The sequence below is a fragment of the Strongylocentrotus purpuratus genome, unplaced genomic scaffold, assembly GCF_000002235.5.
Source record: "Strongylocentrotus purpuratus isolate Spur 01 unplaced genomic scaffold, Spur_5.0 spur5_scaffold_21, whole genome shotgun sequence".
Lineage (NCBI taxonomy): Eukaryota > Metazoa > Echinodermata > Echinoidea > Camarodonta > Strongylocentrotidae > Strongylocentrotus > Strongylocentrotus purpuratus.
In genome coordinates this window covers 8,300,878-8,322,115 of record NW_022145607.1, presented here as the reverse complement: position 1 = coordinate 8,322,115, position 21,238 = coordinate 8,300,878, and the positions used below count along the sequence as shown (strand labels likewise).

Sequence of the window (21,238 nt, the reverse complement as noted above, 5' to 3'; positions counted from 1 at the left end):
GGACATTGTCACACTAAACCCTGGGGTTAATTCAGATACAACTGTATTTAGCTGTATATGTGTACTGTTCATTCTGAAGAAATACTCTTGGAGGCCGTTGGGGCGACAATGAAATGGACCTTGAGACACAGGTTCTCCATAACTTCCTGTCTTCATCTGTTCTAGTTGGCTGCGTCCATTGCTTGATGTTATCAGTCCTCGTCCTAGTCGGTCTGCCCCTCTTTCTTCTCCCATCAGTTCCTCCTTGCAAATTGGTGTTTGCCAAGCTATTTTCCATCTAGTAACATGCCCAAACCACTGTAGCTGTCTTCTTTTCACAATTGGGATGAGGTGATCATGTTCCCCTATACCTCTCACCTTTTTGTTAGACATATTTGAAGTGTAGTGGATACAGTCAAACCTGCTTTAATGACCAACTGTGTACAGAGACCATATTTGTTGTTTCCCTTGAAAAATGTTTCTCATTGGAACATGTACTAAAGGAACCTGTACATAAAGACCACCTGCCTATAAAGGAGGCCTGATAAAAACCTGATTTAAATCTTTTTTTTTTCTTCCCGATTTTTTTTTTTCAACTGATTTTTTTTCTTCCCTATTTCATCCTCATTTTCCCGATTTTCCCCTTATTTTCTCTATTCTTCCCTATTTTGCCCATTTTTCCCAATTTTCCCAATTTTTGTCCAATTTTCTTACACGAAAGGGGGGAATGTTGTTTGATGCCATTTTTCCCCGCGAATCCTCTTCTTTTTTTTTTTTTACTCAAGGGGGGCGTGGTTGAAGGGAAAACGATATAACCTATATTTTTTTTTAGTGCTCACTATCACCCCTGATAAAGGCCACTTTTCTTGTCTTCATTGGATGGTCTTTATAGAGAGGTTTCACTGTATTTTGAATGTACTTGAATACTATCTTGTAATGTACACATGTACTATTATCTTTGGTAGATATGAACTAACTGGATAAGTTTCTAACCCTGCAATTTCTACAATAATGATACTAATTAATCATAAATAATAATAGTGGCCTCTTAGAATGTGCACATTACCCATCCTGCCGCCACGCCCCCATTGCGCTCAAACATTATTACTTGGTCGTACCCGAGCGACCAATTGTGTAGCGCTTTTGCATATCATCTACTCATAACTTACATCTGGGGTTAGAGTGGCAATTGTAATAATTGATATAAATGTCTTGCCAAACGACATTAGTGCCAGGGATTTGAACCCTTAACCTTGGATTGAAAGTCAAGTGAATGTACCACAAGACCAAAATACCTGTAATAAAAAGATCCGTAATTATAAATCACCTTTACAAAAAGGTAAATTGGCCCCTCCCCCAATCCCCATACATAAATTATTAAACAAGTGAGTTCCTTGGATTTCTTTTTCTTCCAGACTTGATAAATGAACATTCATTCAAAAGTGGTTATTAATTAATTACATTTTACACTGTTGTTTTTATGTTTTGTCAATGAGAAAATGTCATTAATTGTGGTTCAAACTTTTATATTTTGTTATAGGTTGCAGGAATTGATGAGATATAGAAAAAGCTCAAGGTATCAAAAGTGATGATGAATTTATGAAAGTGTATATCAGTACACAAGCACATTCCCACAAACATGAAAGAAGTTTATAGCAAAAGCAATCTTAAGGAACTAAATTAGAGGTAAAAGAAGACAGAAATATAAAGAAAAGATAACTCAAAGATGATTACAACTGAAAAGGTACGAGGTTAAATGACTGGAATAATATGTATTAAGCACAAGAGCAAGGGGGATATATTTTTACCACATATCGTCTGCCCAAAGCCAGAATGACTTTTAACACATTGTTTTCTCAGAGCTAATGGGCTTCTGGCTCGTAACAGATGACATGGAGATAAACAACATATATATTGTTTCTATATCCAAGAATTTGAAGATAAAAAAGAATACTCTCTTGTTTATCAGGATTCAAACAGTCATGTAAACCCATTGGCTACTAAATTCTCTCATTCCCATAAGCTTAATACATAGATCATCCGGTTCAAGGAAGCAATGAGTTAAGAGGAGTACTAGACATCAAGACAAAGTTTATATCAGGGTTATATCCTGATTTCAGTGTAATCCTCATTTAATCAGATAAACTACTCTCTAATGTGTATGTCAGATATTAACCCGTCTCCCTGCCATCATTACAGCGTGATCTATCCTCTTGAAACCGCTCATTTACGACATCACCATCATCCTCTTTATCTTCACCAGACGGCAATCGACTTCATTAGCTGGAAATAAAAAGGGGCTTTGCCAGCTAAATGGGATGTGAAATTTGTTGTGCTTCTTCCTAAATTGTATGCTGTGGTGTCGGTTGATGTCTCTGCTGTGTTTGGTCGGTAAAGGTCATATGCGGATGACCTTGTAAGAGTCGGTATCAAGGGCGGCCAAGACCGTCATTTACGACATCACTATCATCCTCTTTATCTTCACCAGACGGCAATCGACTTCATTAGCTGGAAATAAAAAGGGCTTTGCCAGCTAAATGGGATGTGAAACTTGTTTTATTTTTTTCATAGTATGCTATAGTGTCAGGTTGATGTTTGGGCTGTGTGTTAGGTCGGTAAAGGTCATATGCGGATGACCTTGTTAAGAGTCAGCATCAAGGGTGGCCAAGAGGCGCCTGCTATCATCTTAGTCTTGGATATTCCGTCTTTAATTGGGTCTATTAATCATGGCACTCGGGTAGTTTGAGGTTTGATTACAAGGAAGGATTTAATAGCTTACAGACATTCAGGTTAGTGAGATGAAGTCACTCTACACAGAAATCCACTTGGAAGGGGAAAAAAGCCTCTCTTAAATTTTCTAATCTAATTTTGTTTGTTTGTTAAACTTTGTAATATTTTGAACAGAGCAATCTACACTAGATGTGCATACATGTAGGTATGTCTCCCAGAAATATGCTGCAGATGTTTTTTATTTTACATGGGGGGAAAATATTTCATAGGCTACATGTGCATCATCATACCAGATTACATGAGCAACCACAAAATACAAAGATTAAGAACAAATTATGTAAAGGACATGTGCTCTCGTTATGATACTAAACTTTAAGCTGTTTAAATGAGTAGGTTCATTTCTGGAAAAGATAAAAACCGGGTGTACGCTCTCTTTAATGGTTAAAGGCTCATGTACATACAGGTGCAGGCCTATTTGAATACACAGAATGTAATGTACAAGTTGGAAGTTGAGCTTGTATTATGCTATTAAAGTCCAAGGTATTACATCACATACATGTCTTTTTTCATGTAAATCAAAGGTTTTTGTGTACCTGAGGTTTTTTATGAAATTGATAGTAATACTGGAAAATTTAGACCTAAGATCAAGTGAAATGATACTTGATATGATAGTTCATTATTCTCATGAATTCTTCATCTGTTGAAACTTGATCAGGAAATGAAGTTGAACAAATACATCTACACATGTACTTGTATATTGAACAAAGAGACAGTTAGGGACAGCAAATTAATTCAAAGGGATGACCCAATTTTAACATTCTCTCGTAACAATGACCCCATCGTGCATGATCCAGTAACATATCCACCTGCCCTTCCCACAATCCTTATCAAAATACAACCAGACTGACTTCCCGGCCAGGCCACCACCACATACATGTAGCTGGAGGATCGACTGCAATCACCTGTAAGCGTTCCGCTGAAAAACACTCAGAGCAGGAGATGCAGAAAACATATTGATTGCGATGTTGCCGTGGCGATACAACTCAACCATTGCCTGATTGGGCTAAGCATTCCATGCGGTGTTAATGGAATTTGAAGCGATGCGGTTATTCCGGATGGATAGGTTCACATAATTCGTCAGGAGATTTTGCTACAAGTGCAATTGTGTCTCCAAGGACGAGGGTTTCCCCTTGGATATACATGTATGAGAGATAAATGAAAAACAAACAAGATTACCATGTGCTCATATGCCTGCCAGCAATATTAACTTATTCTTACCTTGATAATGCAATATTGTCTTAAATACCATCAATGTACCAAATTTTTCATAATAATGATATAATAATAAAACGTTGCCTATAAACACTTTCTACTGAAGTCTCTAAGCACCAAAAATTAAGAGGTCCCACCACTTAGATGAATTTCTCAAATGATATAGAATTTTCAATTGTTATCGTGGGTGAACGTAATGTGACCTTTGTTTTAATAAATGGACAGAAATATTCTTACATTAATTGTCTTGCATGGTTGGTTTGCTACATGTACTTCAATTATTATATCTTCACATCTTTAATATTATAAGTATTATATTATTTTGAACATTTTTTAAAGTAAAAAACACTCTGTTGTCCTTTCTGAAACTGAATGCTGATGGTTGCCCACGTAGAATACCGTATATTTGATGCCAAATTTAACGATGGACCAAGAATCAGGTCTCTAACAATTTATTTCTTAAGTTCATTTCTGATATGTAAACCTCGTGGCACATAAGGAGTTAAGAAGAAACATTGACATGTTGAATGAGTCTATTGCCCTGGGAATCATTACCTCTACATACCATAGGACTAATGTTGGATAACCAAGTCAAGCACAGTGTAATCTCCTACCAGAAATGTTGTCTGGAGTAGAGGCACCGAGTAGGGGGAAGGTTATCTGGGATGTGATCCACCTCATGATGGCAAAAATGTCATGTGGGCAAGAAATTAAGATATCTCAGGAGATAGTGAGGAGATGGAGAGAGACACAGACAGACAGAGAGGGAAAGGGAAAGAGAGAGAGATGTAGAAAGAAATCAGGGAGAGGAAGAAAGAGAGGGGAGATACAGAGATGACAGAGAGAGAGAGGGGGTGAAAGATGGAGAGAGGGAAAGGAGAGAAAAGAAGAGAAGAGATAGATAAGATAGAGGGGATACGGGAGAGAGGGGAGCTGAAGAAAGAAAGAGAGAGGGAGAGGGGGAAGAAAAAAATTAAGAGAGAGAGAGAAAAGAAAATGGAAAGGGGTAGAATAAAAAAGATGGTGAGAAGAGGAATGGGGACTTGGGAGCGGAGATAGGATATTAATGGAATGCAGAGGAGAAAAGGAGGAAGAAAGAGGTGAGAAATGGAGTTAAAAAATAAGTGGGAGAGATCTACATGTACATGAAAATATAGGTGAATAAGACAAATAAAAGGATGTAGAGAGACAAGAAAAGGATGAATATGACCATTAAAAAGGAGAGATGGAGATGGAGATGGAGAATTTGGGAAGAGTTTGTCTGGGAATAAAGGTACAGTAGATAGGGAGAAAGAATTAGGTATTTGGGCAGACAGAAAACAAGAATATCTCGTGAGAGAGTGTTTTTATATGTCAGGCCTTTAGGGAGTATATGCACTTCATGACTAGAATCAATTAGGTAATCATTGGCATGGGTAATTTCATCATGGGGATAGATGGCCCCAAGGATGGATATTTATGAAGCCAGAGTAGATCTAGACGTACATACTACACAGGAGTTCACTGTACAGTGTCATTGTCTCATACTAGTCATAGTTAATTTATCAACGCTAATTGGGGTGAAGAATGCTGGAATTGTATTATCACCTGAATTTATGTTTTTGTATGATTCCCTTTAAGCACTTTATTTGACATGGGTGATTAAGAATGTTTTGCCTTCAGACACATTGATTATTTAAGAAATAAATGAAAATATAAAAGAGCTAGTTTAATATCTTCAGAAGATAAGGGTTTAGTGCAATAGTATGTTTGTAGATTTTGCAGGCATTCATGAAGTACATATGAAAGCCAAACGCAGCAGAATATTTAAAGCTTTACTCTTACACTGATTTGTAGAGGTGTTTTTGGTCCAGTGGAGAAATCCCCGGACTGTGCACTACAAGGTATGGTGTTCAAATCCCTGCCACAACACTAACTTTCTTTGACAAGACGTTAATCTGCATCTTGCCACACTCCTCCCAGGTGAGGTGAATAGGTACCTGGTAGGATTATTCCTTGAAATGTATTGTGCGCTGACAACAGCTGCCAGAGCTAAAGCTATAGGTTAATCATTTCCAAAGCTCTTTATAAGTGCATAGGGACGTTGTATCATATTGTGTAAATGCACTACCTACATGTACATGTAAGAACAGAATATCATTATTATTATTACACTGCCTGCATTCATTTATCAATACATAATGGTCAGATAGGACTACAATGTACAAATTAACATGCCTCAAATTCCAATACTCTTTAATTTGCTAGCATACATACAAATTCACGTACACGTGTGTATGCATGGTATTTTCCATACAGGTGTATATTTCTATACTAGTTATTGAACTGCAAACATTTATCCATCTTTGTGTGTCTGGTTATTTAGAAGACCTTATTATTAGCGTTTCTTGATTTACAAATAATTTATTTTGTTATCGTCTCATGGCATACAACCTGTGTCATCTGATTCGAATATGTAATTGCTAATTTGCTATCATTCCTTTTTGTGGAAGTCATATTAAGCGAGGACCTTTGCTAACATCAAAGAGTATGCGAACTTCTAGAATTTATTTCCCCCAACTAATCAACCAATGTCCATTCCACAAAAAATAAAAAATTCCCATTATTTTTGATGATTTTCATTGGAGTGACCCCTAGCACAAAACTCTGTCTAGAGGCATTCTCATGCCCATTCTCTTGTTCAACATGCTAGATATTGTTTTTTTCACGATGCATGACCTGAGCTGCTTTAATTCCTCTGAACGTTTATTGGCTTATACGTCTCCGTCACCGTCTCCAGGGGCTTATGATGCAAGCAGGTGAATCTGGGTCACCAGGTCTAGCTGCTCGCTTTACCCCTTGCATTTTACGCTTAAATGAAAATCGGGGTTGACGAAGTGAGAATAGGGGAAGGGAATATCGCCTGCTTGTAACCAAAAGGGCGTGAAATCTGTGAATTCCAAGCAGAGGTGTCTGATTAACGCCCTTCTGGCTCTCAGCAGACTCTATGTTGCTATTGTTCAAGGCCAGACTGATGATGTTATTACCTTCATGCATTCATAAGACACTACCCCCTTCCACCTGCTTTAGCCTGTTGTCTGACTGATCACCCTTGCGTGGGCGAGTCAGAAAGGTGACATGAAAGTTTATGAGCGGGACTGTACAGTCAAACTTGACCATGCATATGATACGCATTCATGTTACATGTAGGTTTGGCATTTGTGGGCTATCCTTGTAGGTTTAGTTTAGTATGTTCGTCATTGTATAAATTAGTATGATAATTTCCTTTCATGTTTTTACGAGTACATTTCATGTATAGTTCTTGCTAAACCTATGCTCTTGCATTTTGCCTACAAGTTGATGTCTGCATAGCAAAGTGATATACGCTATGAAAGAACAGAATCTTATTTTGTATTGCTATTATTACAACTGAAAGTGGGTTTATGGATGGTTATCATTCTATGCCTAGAGCTCATTTGCATTGATATTTTTTTAAGGAATAAGAAAATGTTTGAGGTTTTAGAGATTATAGGTTACGCAGTGTTTTAGTCTTCTTTTTTGTGTGTGCATGTAGTTTTGTATGAAAATGCTAGATTTTAATATACACATCACAAATTAGCTTCAAATTACTTTATGCTATGGGCTAGGCACAAATATAGACTTGTGTCTGTATACATGTACATACCAATGGTTTGTTGTTTTTGAATTATTGATAATATACAAGGAAATCCAATTAAAGCAAATTTGCTAACACTGAAAAGGAAAAACAGAATTATTAACCAGAAAATAATTTAAACAATATTTATTCTTTTTTTTTTTACATGAACACGGTGGTTCTGCAGGCTTTTGTTTTATATGGATTTCTCTGCTTTTGTACTTGCATATGCTTTTAATATTTAGAAAGTCTTCTAATTATACGCATGCTCTTTTCTTTGTTTTTATTTTACCCCTGTATATTCAGTGTGTCTGTGTGGTTAATCAGCTAATACTTTGGGATGCAGCTAGTGGCCCCTTGATGTACAGTAGATGATGCCATCTGAGCTCCAGGGATTTTCAGCCATCCTCCTGTAATAGTTACCGGTAGTTAGTTGCTTTGTTCCAGCACCAAACACTGTCTGTGGTATATGTGGTATAAATATACATGTAGGACCTTAATAATGCATGAAACGTTTCCTGACACCTGACCTAATTGTTGTGATGTGGTGATGGGTCCCAAGAACCACAGAAAATCTACACTTTAAAGCATCATGAGCAGAACATTATAATTGAAGAAGTTGCTGTTTTTTGCAACTTTTGCACTGCCTTGAAGATTCATAGTGCAAAGAAACTGTAAAGTTGGTACAATACTGGACAATTTCAAAGCAGCAGGTGAAGACACACTACTGTTATTCTTTTGCTTGATCCATAATATACACTTAGCTTTGTTATATGTTAGTCAGTGTCCAGCAGATCGGCAGTTTGTGTACTTGTATAGACTCATTTAAACATAGCACTGCATGCCTCTAGTCCCAGCTCCTGAGTTTTGTGTGATGTGACTGAAGACCCTTGTGACGATACCAAGACCACCATGCTTATGACCTTGTGTTACATCTATCTCGTTCATCTCTGGCCACGGTTCCATCGCAGGCTCAAGGAGACTATCCTCGGAACGGTCGAGATGTACTCCGGCAGGGCCAGCGTTGCCTTCCGGAAGCTGGTACCAGCGAACATCGCGGAGTGGGCGGAACTACCTCACCAGGCGTCCCTTCTGTGTGAGGCCCTGGATCCCGAGATGAATACAAACGTCCTGGAGGAAGCCAGAGGCAAACAGATGCTTATCATGGAACCAAAAGTAAGTACAGAGTAGTTGCTTTCTTGATGAGCAATATATATAGTCAAATCTGCTTTAGTTACCGCCTGTCTACAAATACCACATTTTGTGTTTCCCTTGACATTGGTTTCTCATTGAAACATGTAGTATAGGCACCTGTACATAAAGACCACCTGCCTATAAAGACCACTTTTCTTGTCTCCTTTGGTTGATTTTATAGACAGGTTTCACTGTGTATATATTGCCTACTGAGTGTCAGAAGAGTGCTTTCCCTTAATAATATGAGTTGATAGCAATGCCCCAGCCGGCAACATGCTCCAGCGCCACTTAGGAAGCTCAGCAAAATGTAGTGGCGTGAAAATGCAAGCTTCATATTTGTTAAAAATCATAACTTTGTCCAAATGCAGTGGATCCACTTTTTTAAGGCTTAATATTAGCTGAACTTTCATTCAGATGTGTCAAAAAATACCTTTTAATTATTAAACAAACATCACAGATATATGTATTTTGCGTTGCATACAATGTACAGTGTACGTGTCTTATAGTCTTTTAGCCACCAGTCCAATTCAAACTGCGACCCTTGACCCAACACTACACTTTTCACTAACGTTAAATAACAATATTTTGTTCTAACCTGGTATGAACATGCATCTTTGTCTCAATATTTGACTCCTGGCAAATATCACCAGGGCCAACATTGGTTCGTCTCAGTAATCATATAGCATTATATTCTGCTGACCAAATCCTTTAAAAAAAAAATTTCCTTGTTCTTTTTCTTGGAGCCAGAAGAGCTATAGCAAGCAAATGTTATCCTTTTTTGCAATAAACATGTTGGGCTTCAAGCATTATTCATGCAATACACATTTCATAGTGACCTTCTTCATCTATAGAAAAATTGATTGAAAAATTAAAGATTTTTAATGAATGAGGTTCTCTACGTCAGTCAGTAACTGCGGATGCTGTTTATAGATCTTCCAATTGAATAGAAGTCCTTGATCACATACTGTACATGTGCATATAGCATTCTCCTTTTGGACTTCCATTATTAAGTTAGCTTGTAAGGAGTAGTACATGTACAAATTGTATGTATACAAGGTCTTTGACCTGGGAATATTATGGTTCTCGAGGAGCAATTCGTTTGATTGCCGCTGGCCCAATATACTCATCATATAATTATAGTGTGTACCGGTACGTTGTAAACATATAAATTACAATCTACTGTATCTGGGGTTGTATGTATAGTGAATGGCTACATGTTTTGGGGCATGATACTGAAATAGATGAAAGGAAAAGGAAATCTTTTGTTTTCCACTTAATGCAATTGAAGTTGGCTGCAAATTCATTTTTATAATAAACCATTACCATTACCATTATGTATAAGTTAATGATATTTTGAGTTTTAGCCATTTTAATAAACTGTCTATTTTTAGGCTGATGAGAGATTCACACGTTTACATTCACATGCATTGGCAGGGATAACTGGTTTAAAGGTCTACATACTCGGGTTTAGTTTAGTTGTATCAGTATATAGCTTGCCTATATAGCTTGTCCAGATTTTCATAGAATATGACCAAGGAACTTGTAGGGTAGCGAAAATAATGACAAATTGATGCTCAGTCAATCACCTAGGAAACGATACTTGTCTGGAGGCGAAGAAATGAATTATCAATCACTTATTGAATGAGCAGAATTACAAATTTATGGGCTCCTGTGCCCTATTGTTAGAAGTGTGGCACTTTAACTTTTCTTTTCTCCTCTTTTCTTCTCTCTTCTGTAATAATTGCCCTTTCCTATCTCCCCTCTGCCCTTTTGTTACAAGTATGTCTACCAACATGTAAGTCTGTATTTGTTTGTTCCCCTTCCAAGTCCTTGGGAAGCAGAGTGACATTATGTTATAATGTGATAAGCACTGAACAAGAATGGCTTCTTCTTCTCTTCTTCTTCTTCTGCTTGTTCTTGTTCTTCTTCTTCTTGTTCTTGTTCTTGTTCTTCTTCTTCTTCTTCTTGTTCTTGTTCTTCTTCTTCTTCTTCTTGTTCTTCTTGTTCTTGTTCTTCTTCTTCTTCTTCCTCTTCTCCTTCTCCTCCTCCTCCTCCTCCTTCACCTCCTCCTCCTCCTTCACCTCCTCCTCCTCCTTCTCCTCTTCCTTCATCATCTGTTTCTCCTTTTTCTCCTTTGTCTTCTTCTTCTTCTAATACCATTATCATTATTCCCATCATCATCATTGTCATAATAGTATTCCTATGTTCATTTCTCATTCTCTCTTTGTTTAGCTTTCATCTGTTTGCTATTCCTTCTTTTTCTGTTTTTCTGTGTCATTTGTTTCCCTTTCTCTCCTCATTTATTTGTCCAACTCTTCCACCTTTTTCTGTACTTTCCCTTTATGTGCATTTGTTAATGTTGAGGTTTCGTTGTCAATTTCCAAATTGTTTTCTCCCATTTTAATTTACATTTCTCATGAATTGTTTTCACTCAATGTATTTTTTAAATGAGCAAAGTGCAATCTGTATTACACTTTGAATTGAGTCTAAATTTGATATATATATTTTTCTTGATTTTTTTTACAATCTTCATACAGCAATGCCCCCTTTCTTTAACAATCACGTTTTATATTTGATAAAATCAAAATTGAATTTTTATTTTCCTTAAAAAATAAGTTTTCACAACATGCCAAAGGCATTCACATTGTACAAGGAACTGAATTCAGTACTTGTAGAAGAAAATATAAATGTATCTTGATCATATCATAGTGTTTGAATAACTTGTGTGCATACATGTAGTCATAAATTATACAATAGATAGTTTTAGATATGGATAATTTTAATATTAACCCATTATTTACTAAATTCTCTCACTCCCTAGACTCATTAAAGGAGTCACTCAGTCCCCATAGGCAATGGGTTAAAGTTTCTTCAAGCTATCAACTCCCTCTAAGGTATCAGAGTTCAACATTTCAGACATATAAAGCAGTTTATATCTTATATATCACTTCAGTCAGTCACGCCATTCTGTTTCAATTGTTTTACCAAACAGCAATCTGTGGACTTGAGTTATGACTGGACTTCATTCATTGGTTCATCTACTCCGGCCCTCAAGGCACCCATTCCTGTTGCCCCTGCCTCCCCCACCTCCTCCCTCTATGTACTCCTGGAGGCATCACCCCCTAAGAGAGATCGATACGGGCGCCTTGCACTTCGCAAGGTAAGTGGACCTCATTTATAGGATCGTGTGAGGTATGTTTACCCTTGCCCTCCTGTGCTTGTAGTACTTCTGCCCCCCCCCCCCACCTACCTCCTAACCCAACCTCAACTTGTTTTATTCTTGTGGAGACATCATCATCTAATGCTATGGTCACAAAGGTTCGTACGAACGATAATTTTGTATGAAACTTCCTGTTTTTCCATTGTCTTCCCGAATGTCCATGGTCTGAAAATCATTCGTATGGCATTCGTAGCAGTTCGTAATGGCATTTGTGACCGAGGCTTTAGAGGGACCACTATGGGCACCTCACTCTTCATTCATGGAATTATGTAATGTACATATACCCTGGCCTTCCTTTGCTTGTAACCCTACCCTCCCCCCCCCCCCCCCACCCATGCACGCACACATTTTGTACAGAGATGTAGCAAGCAGAAATGATTATAGTATTACGATGTCTTGAAGTGCTTTACAAACATTATACGAGGATTGAAAAATAGTCTTGCAATTAAAAGATGTATATTAATTTTTTTTCACCAGGATATACTGATTTATCACTTCATAAATTTTTCCCTCATATAGTAAAAGAACTGTAAAGATTTTTTTTTTACGAAGGCATTTTTTTTTTCCCTGACCAACAGGTGCCACCAGACAGGGTTGTGAAATTCTCAGACCTGACCACGCCTTTAGCTTGGAGGTCAGGGGAACCGTTTGGGATCCTGGTCCAGGCTAGTAAAGAGAACTTCTCCAGGATTGGTACTGCTTACCTGGAGGGCTACCTGGAGCTAGATGATGGGCTCCTGGTCAACCAACTCCTCAGTAAGTATCATTCTAGTAATTGAATCTCTCTTTCTCTCCCTCTCTATATATATTTATCATTGTCTCTTCCTGTCCAAAATAGAAAAGAGAACTTCTCAAAGATCAGTTTCTCAGTAAGTCTTATTATTCCACCTTATTATCTCCCTCTCTATATGTATGTCTCCCTCTATCTCTCTTCCTCTGTCTCTCTGTCTCTCCTCTCTGTCTCTCTCCTACATTGCTCCATCTACATGTACACTCTAAAGACATGTAGTTTTCTATCTACCTTCCCCCTCATCTCTTTTTTTCTATCTTTATCTGTCTTCCCTCTTTTCCTTTCCCAAATTTTTACACTCTCTCCATTTTTCTCTTTCTTTCATTCATTTCTGTAAGCTTTCCACCCTTGATCTACATGTACCCCTTTATGTCTCTCTCTCTCTCTCTCTCTCTCTCTCTCTTCCTCTTCCAATTAATGAACCCCAGTCGTGTCATATTTGATATACACTGTACATGGAGATTGGAATTGAACTGAATGCTCCACAACGGTTTCACAAAAATGAAATGAGAAAGTTAGATAAGTAATATCTGGTGGAGCTTACATATGTTTTATATTACAGTATATTGGCATGTAGCTCCCAGGGTACAGAACAAACCATTCTCAAGTTTTTGAAACCCTGTAAATCCTCTTAGTCTTTATTATGATCTATGTGATGGCATTTCAAGCCCTGTATCTCTCTTGAATTGCATCACCATAAGGAACTTCACATGAGACAGAAATATCCACAACCGAAATATCTCATCCACCTTCAAAGAAGCACACAAATGTCATTTCTCTTTAGCTGATCCCCGCAAACCCAAACCCCATCTACCGGAATGCCTGTTTGACCATTACGCAGATAAGTCGAGTGTAGCATATAGGTGCCTAATGGATCAGCGATTCATCATTATCACTGTATTTGTCATATTAGCAACTCTGTCTGCATGGCTGTGAAGATTACATTGAGAGCTCAGTAATCCAAGTGTCCTTCAGTGCCATCAGTCGCATTAGACCCATTCACACTCAGTAAAAATAAAGAATTGTGATTCAATTCTCTTAATGGGGGGCAATTCACACATGGGATATCGAGAATTGATATTGTCGTATACATGATTGTCATATTGTGTCCTTCAGTGCCATCAGTCTGTCGCATTAGACTCATTCACACTCAAGGAAAATAAAGTATAAGGATTCAATTCTCTTTTGGGGACATTCACACATGGGATATCGAGAATTGATATTGTCATATGATATGATTGTCATATTGTGGTCACTGGCCTTAGTTGTATGACAGAGCGCTCCATTGACCTTAATTGTTACACAGAGGGCTTACCAGGTACATTTATGCTTGATTATTTATTCGCAAACAAACAAATATTTCAGGTGTAGTGCGATTTAAATCATGTGTTCACACATTCTGATGGCAGTTCGATAATTGAATCTTTTAAAATCTCACTTCCATGTATGTTCTGGTGTGAACAGTTCTATTATTTCTTTCCTCGATCTGTTCCACTCCTCTGCATCATCAGGTCAATCCTATTTGTACACTGCACTCTCTGAAGCATGCATCAGCCTCTAGAAGTTCTTATTTGATATTACACAGGTGCAATGTACTTATTTTACACAAAAACGTATGGGTGATGGTGCATCCTGCCATTGAAGAACAGGGGCCAAGTTATAAAACCGTCAGAAGTCTAAAGCTCTTGGACATCCAATTGAAACTTATGTCAATGAAATATCAAAAAACTTGAGACTAATGACAGTTTCACAAGACATTTACCTTGATGTTTAGACTTACATATTTGCATGAACATTCAGATAGATACAGTAGGGAATGAATGTGCACTCGTGAATATTCTTTCTGTTAATATAATCATGATAGAATTTTGTTTAATTTAAGATTCTTAAACAGTGCCCCTTTCAAAATATCAATTTTTGTCATCTCCATGGCATATCTTCCGGTACTATCGGCTCCTACCCGACTTCATGTAAAAACTGTAAATCGATTGATGACAAAGAACGTGATTGTAAAAACATCCCATTTAATTGATTTCATAAAAAGTAACCTCAAGAAAATATGTTTCTGAAACAAAACAATAATGTTGTTACAATTATATGTCATGCAACACCATTTATGTAATAATCTTTGACAACCTTATTAAAACTTTTCCTCTGATTTTATTGTTTTAGCTGTGGAAGTGAAGGGTCAGCCATTCAACCTTGTTGACAGCAGACTCAAAATGGGTGAGAGCCCTTCAGGCACCATGACCCCACCCATCCCTGCATCGCCTCACAAAGGTGGCAAACCCCAGCTCAACAGGCAGCCGCATCAATCGCTTCGTCGGAAGCACTCTTCAGAGTTCCTGCGCAAGATAGAGGAGCAGAAGTTGAAGTCGTCCGGCTCGTGGTCCAGCACGGGAGATGCTAATGAGGACAGTGTTGGTGGCAGCCCAGTGGATGTCACGTCGGCATCGGATGGTGTGTTCTTCCAGGCTGGTGAGGAAGGTGCTAACCTGTCCAACGGCATCGGGAAGCTCTCAAGGTCCGGGAAGCACAAAGATGAAAGGGATCGCGCAAGGAGTATGTCCAATGATAGCAAACCTCCAAACATTCTTGTGTACACAGGATCGGAGACAGAGGACGAGGTGTTCGCTGCGGTGCAAGCAGCCCTCCAACATTGCCTAGAACAGGACAAATACGTCATCTATCTTCTGAAACCCAACACGTTATCACAGCCATGGTCGGACAATTGCGCCCTCGTGGTGCTGGCTGGGGAAGGAAACCTTCCAGAGGAAGTCACTTCTAAGTTCGTCTCCCACTTTCAGAACGGGGGACGCATCCTGAATTTTGGACTCCCGTTGTCCCTCGGAGATGTGAGCTTCCAGGTTGGCGCCCCTACTGAGAAGGAAGTGGAAGCAACCTATCAGGGTATTGTGAAGTCTCAGCCATACAGAGTGCAGGGTTTGAGTGGGCCCGGAAGGCTCCATGTGAACGATGGGGAGGGTGATGAGAACACTCGTGTCAGCATCTTGGCTCAGGACAGGATACTACCCATGGTGGTGAAGGCATCGGAAAAGACAAAAGGAGGAATGGCAATATTCTCACAAGTAAGTCAAACCTTTAAAAGGAATGTCAAAAATCAATCTTATGCTCTACTGAATTCCTTTTGGAATATTTTGTGTTCAGTTTGTATGAGATGATAGTTTAATGCTTATATAAAGGAGAAGCTGTAAATTGCCGGAGGTTGATTTTTGAAAGTCTTTACGATAGTGTCATCATTTTTTCACATTTTTGTTTGTATGGTCTGTTGAGTTTATAAGCGATCTTGATAAAACAGTAGTACTTGAAGCCTTGTATATACATATTACACCTGTACAAGTAGCTTGAGCTCTACAAAACATATGTAGCAATATAGATATTTTTTAAAACTTTTATATTATCATATTTCTAGCCCTAATAGAATTTTAGCTTCAATTCCATTTCATTGAGCTAGTAGATGTGACTATATGTGGTTCAAAACTTTCAAATATTGCTCAAAGAGTTTGCAATATAAAATCAATTATGAAGTGAATCATTCATGTATGAATAATTGTTGGCCTGTGTATCTGTCATCCCCTAAAATGCCACATTTCCAATGGCAACATCGTTGACATGTAAATTTACTCTCATTTGTAAAGTTTGTTTCCGAATTTCATGAAAACTTGTACCCTAGGGTTATTGTGTATCATAGATAGTTAGGAATAATTTCCAGGTCAAAACTTTGAAGTCAGTAATGGTCAATTATGCTGCCAAAAATTAACCCTTGGTTCAGGTTTTTCTGTTTCTTATTCAATTTTTCTCTCATTGCCACATGTTTCTACCGATAATGCTTTTCTCCCGTCCCATGTAGATATGCTTTCCTGAAGGTCACCTTGAGGGGACTCAAGAAGACATGGCAATAGACATGTTAGTAAGGTTGGGTCTAGCTTGTGTCAGCTCCAAGACTACTAGCCAACATATCATACAGCTCACACCAGCATATCTGCTAGGCATCAATCAGGTAAACCTCTCACAATCATCTCATTTCTTATTCCTATAGATGCTTTGTGAGCGTTATAGTGGTATCTTGTTTCCAACACATCCTCCAACTCACTCAAGCATACCTTTTAGGTATTAAGTCAGGTAAACCTCTCGCAATCTTCTCATTATTTATTTCTTTATGGGCTACTTTAATGTCATGGTCAAAAGAAGTGTGTACATGTAAGTGGAGACTTTCTTTACAGAAATTGTTAATAACATGGTGTCAAAAAAGGAGAGAAGGAAGAGAGAGAAAACTATGGGAGAAGGAAAACTGGAAATCAGAAACACATTTTGAAAAGAAGAATCTCATCATGTATGTACTGATGCACAGTTTGAGCACCAATTGATAATAATAATAATAATAAAAAAATTACATTTATGAAGGGCCTTTTCGTTAGATACAAAGCGCATAAACAAGAAATACTTACAACTAACAAAGAGAGAGAACATTATTAATTACAAACAGAGATGAATATTGCAACAATTTTGAGAAGACGTATTTTTAGATGCCCCTTGAAAGCTGTGAGAGTATGGCAATTGTTTAGTACAGGGGGTAAGGAGTTCCAGATTCTGGGGGCAATAACTGAAAAGTGCACAGAAGCTCTTAAACTGCAACTTACAATATCTATTATTCAGATAAGTCAGACACAAACAAACTTTTAAACATGCCATGATTTGCTTTCTGGGCACAATTTGACATTCCACTCCACATTGTGCAAAGCTATGTTGCATCTAACAGTATGTGCTACCTTTAAAGGTGGTGTGTCCCTTTTGCAGGCTGGAAATACAAACTTGTGTGAATCATATTGTAACCAAGAGATAATACCAACTAAAAAAAAACTCCCCAAATAGGATCAGAACAGGTATCATATGCGGAATTGTACCGACTGAAGGAATTTTCGCAACGCGTTTCAAAAATTATGCGTAGAAAATAGTCTGATTTTCAGAACCTTGTACCTCATGGTCGTACTTTTTGTGCAGCGCAAAGAGTCAATCAGCTTAATTGTGGCCGTTACAAGAAGCAGGTTATTGATTTTTACAAAAACTCATATCCTTTACAGCTCATTTTATGTATGTTAATACCAAAGAAAAAAAGAATTTGATGTTGGCTGCAAAAAGGACCTTTAAGGTACATTTAAAGTTCACTTGAAATAGGTTGCATGTTACCTGGGGCTTGCATTGCCCTGAGCCCCAGACAGGCTGTAATTGGTAGTAATGTATTCAAGACAGGATGTCATACATGTAGGATGGGTAAAATATCCCCAGGAAATGTTTGGGATAAGGATATGAGAGCCAGCAAGTGTGATAACTGTGGAGAAAGTATGGAGATCTATTTCATGATTTGGTGAAAAGTGAGGATAGCAAATGCAAGATAAATACATATACATATATGCTATCATATTCTATGAATGGAGAATTGCTTTGTCTTCCAAAGGGTTGAAAGGGATCATACATGAAGTTGCTCATGAAGAGAAAAAGAGAGAGAGGGAGAGAGAGAGAGAAACATGGAAAGAGAGAGAGAGAGAGAGAGAGAGAGAGAGAGAGAGAGAGATAAAGGAAGAAAAAGAGAGAGGGGGAGGAGAGAGGGAGTGGGAGAGATAGAGAGAGATAAAGGAAGAAAAAGAGAGAGAGGGAGAGAGAGAGAAACATGAAAAGAGAGAGAGAGAGAGAGAGATAAAGGAAGAAAAAGAGAGGGGAGGAGAGAGGGAGTGGGGAGAGATAGAGAGAGGTAAAGAGGTAAAGATATAGAGAGAATTGGTCATGGGATTAGGAGAGGATAGTCTTTGCTTTGGCAAGAATTGCTCTTAATTTTATTACAGATAAAGGGTTAGGGTTACAATTAGGTACCAGGTTAGGGTTAGAGCAAGGAGGATATTACAAATCTCTTTGGTTAGAGTAAAGTGAGGTACATGTGTATGGTGCAGGCTTAAAGTCAGGAATTCAGTTACTGCAAAGCAATCGGTGCTGGAGCATGTGTTGTATGACCATGGAGAGAGAGAGAGAAATACAGAGAGATGAGGATACAAACAGATTACATCCTTAAGTACCACTTAATGTAATAGATGCAATCCCTGACATGTAGTCATATGTCAGGCTCACGATCAATTGGGCAAAAAGAATTTCCGTTTCGGTTTAATAAAATTTGGAGTGGACTAAAAGATTATTATTAGTATTATTATGTCCTCGTGTTTATGTGAGATTCTAAAAGGGCACTTTAAAACTTCCTCACATTAAAAGCTTCTAAATGACTCAAATTATGCCATGAAAGCTTCAGTATTTTGGTGTCGGGAGAGTAGTTTTATGGCCAATTAAGACTGTAAATTGGACATTTCATGAAGCTTTTATGATGTGCTGTGCTATCCTGTTGTTTCTTGATGCATCAGTGTCTGTGCTGAATTGGCATGCCAGTCCTGGTTTCATTTGGCAAACGTGGCTTTTAAATAGTTACCGCTAAAAGTAAAATTCCTCTTTCTTTTCCTCTAGAGAAAATTTCTTTCTTTTTAATACATAGTAAAGAACCTGGAGATAATGAAATGTAATTTTTGCTGAATAAAGAATTAAACATGTGAAAATTGATCCACAATAGAGGGGTTATCATTGTTTTTTATTTAGAGGTATGTAAACATGTTAGCAGTTAGGCTCTCACAGACAGATATTGAGGGTACCCCCAATAGATTGAATTCATGCCTATAGATCTGGTTTAGGATTTCATTCACGTGCACCTTAATCCATACACTCCTGCAAACATATGTAGATGTAAGTGTAAACAAACATTCAGTAATGAATGAGATACACAGTAGCTACAACGCCAGGTTCAGAGGCGCCGGGATGCTCGGGGAGTGAATCAATGCAAATTGAATTGATTGAATTTGACCCCCTGTTCAATAGACAATGTCCCCTCATCATGCCCCAGTCACTGTACGGCGCTCTAGGGGCTTCCTGAGACAGGTGTAATACAAATGTCATCCCTGCAGCCCAGGGGGCGTGCGTGCTAGGTTTTGGCAGGGCATCCAGGCGTATTGATATATGTCGCCATCATTGTACGTGTTATGTGTTGAGGGTTTGTTTTGATGGCGTGTGAATGCTAGTTGTTTGCATTTATAAACAATCTGCAGTGATATTTTGACCCTAAAACAAGAAAATATACAATTGATTACACTGTTTATCATTTTGTTATTCTCAAAGGGAAGGGAGTCAGAGTATGCAGTTTGTCTTTGCCTTTATATTATGGAATCGTATTCCTTGATGTATCATTAATTTGAAAGCATTTATTTGTTTGCTTGGCTTATCATTCATCTAATATTTAACTCATAGCTATAGCTTTCGGATACAATGTGTACCAAATTATAAAAGCATTAAAATTTAGTACCATGAAATAATAAATCTTGAAATTAAGAGGCTTGATAACATGAAGAGGGTACCGGTACTGGCTCTTCACCCGACCCACTTTCCTTGGTCAACATCCAAAAGAAGTGTGAAAACAGACTTGTAAAGAGCTACCTTTATTCTGTCTTTCAACTATATACATTCATTTTAAGGATATTTTTTTACAGGTTATATTTTACAAGTTTTTATTCGGATGTTTTCTTTCAAGGGTGACAGATTTGATCAAATTGGGGTTACATTTATTCGATGTAGCCCTGCCTCCCTGGCGGGCATGCTAGTTACTTGACATATGTTAGAGCTCAGGACCTTTTACTATATGCATCCATTGCCCTGGTGCTTGAGGGCTATGTCTAGATGGTGATGGTGTTCATTTAAAAGAACAGTTGGGGAAAAGATCACCGGCTTGCCGCTATCAATTACGTACTTGTTGCAGTTGAGCATGCTCCAGGCTGGCTGCCGGATGAGGGAGTGGCTACGGTTAGCAAAGTGGCTTGTAGAGTGATACATGCAGAGATGAAGAGGGAGAGTGAAGGGAGGGATGTGGGAGGGAGGGTAAGAGAGAGAATAGGAGGGAGGGAGGGAGGAAAAGAAAGAGAGAATAGGAGGGAGGGAGGGAGGAAAAGAAAGAGAGAATAGGAGGGAGGGAGGAAAAGAAAAAGAGAATAGGATGGAGGGAGGGAGGTAGAAAGAGAAATAGAGAGAATAGGATGGAGGGAGGGAGGAAAAGAAAGAGAGAGAATAGGAAGGAGGGGGAGGGAAGAGAAAGAGAGAGAATAGGATGGAGGGAGGGAGGGTAAGAGAGAGAATAGGATGGAGGGAGGGAGGTAGAAAGAGAAATAGAGAGAATAGGATGGAGGGAGGGAGGAAAAGAAAGAGAGAATAGGAGGGAGGGGGAGGGAAAGAGAAAGAGAGAGAATAGGAGGGAAGGGGAGGGAAAGAGAAAGAGAGAGAATAGGATGGAGGGAGGGAGGGTAAGAGAGAGAATAGGATG

The 21,238-nt window shown here is 38.4% G+C and overlaps 1 protein-coding gene across 2 annotated transcripts in view; it reads left to right on the top strand.

The window, feature by feature from the left end:
* Positions 1–21,238, top strand: part of LOC577740 (biotin--protein ligase) — a 48,178-nt gene that overhangs the window by 18,300 nt on the left and 8,640 nt on the right. The window contains exons 2-7 of one of the 2 annotated variants that reach the window (XM_030994950.1): positions 7,922–8,040; positions 8,587–8,791; positions 11,802–11,969; positions 12,608–12,785; positions 14,992–15,908; positions 16,691–16,840. In XM_030994950.1, coding sequence (XP_030850810.1) covers positions 8,618–8,791; positions 11,802–11,969; positions 12,608–12,785; positions 14,992–15,908; positions 16,691–16,840 — 1,587 coding nt within the window. In that variant the 5' untranslated portion in view covers positions 7,922–8,040; positions 8,587–8,617. Of the gene's footprint in view, positions 1–7,921; positions 8,792–11,801; positions 11,970–12,607; positions 12,786–14,991; positions 15,909–16,690; positions 16,841–21,238 lie in introns of both variants that reach the window. The other variant, XM_030994948.1, reaches the window with a different exon arrangement.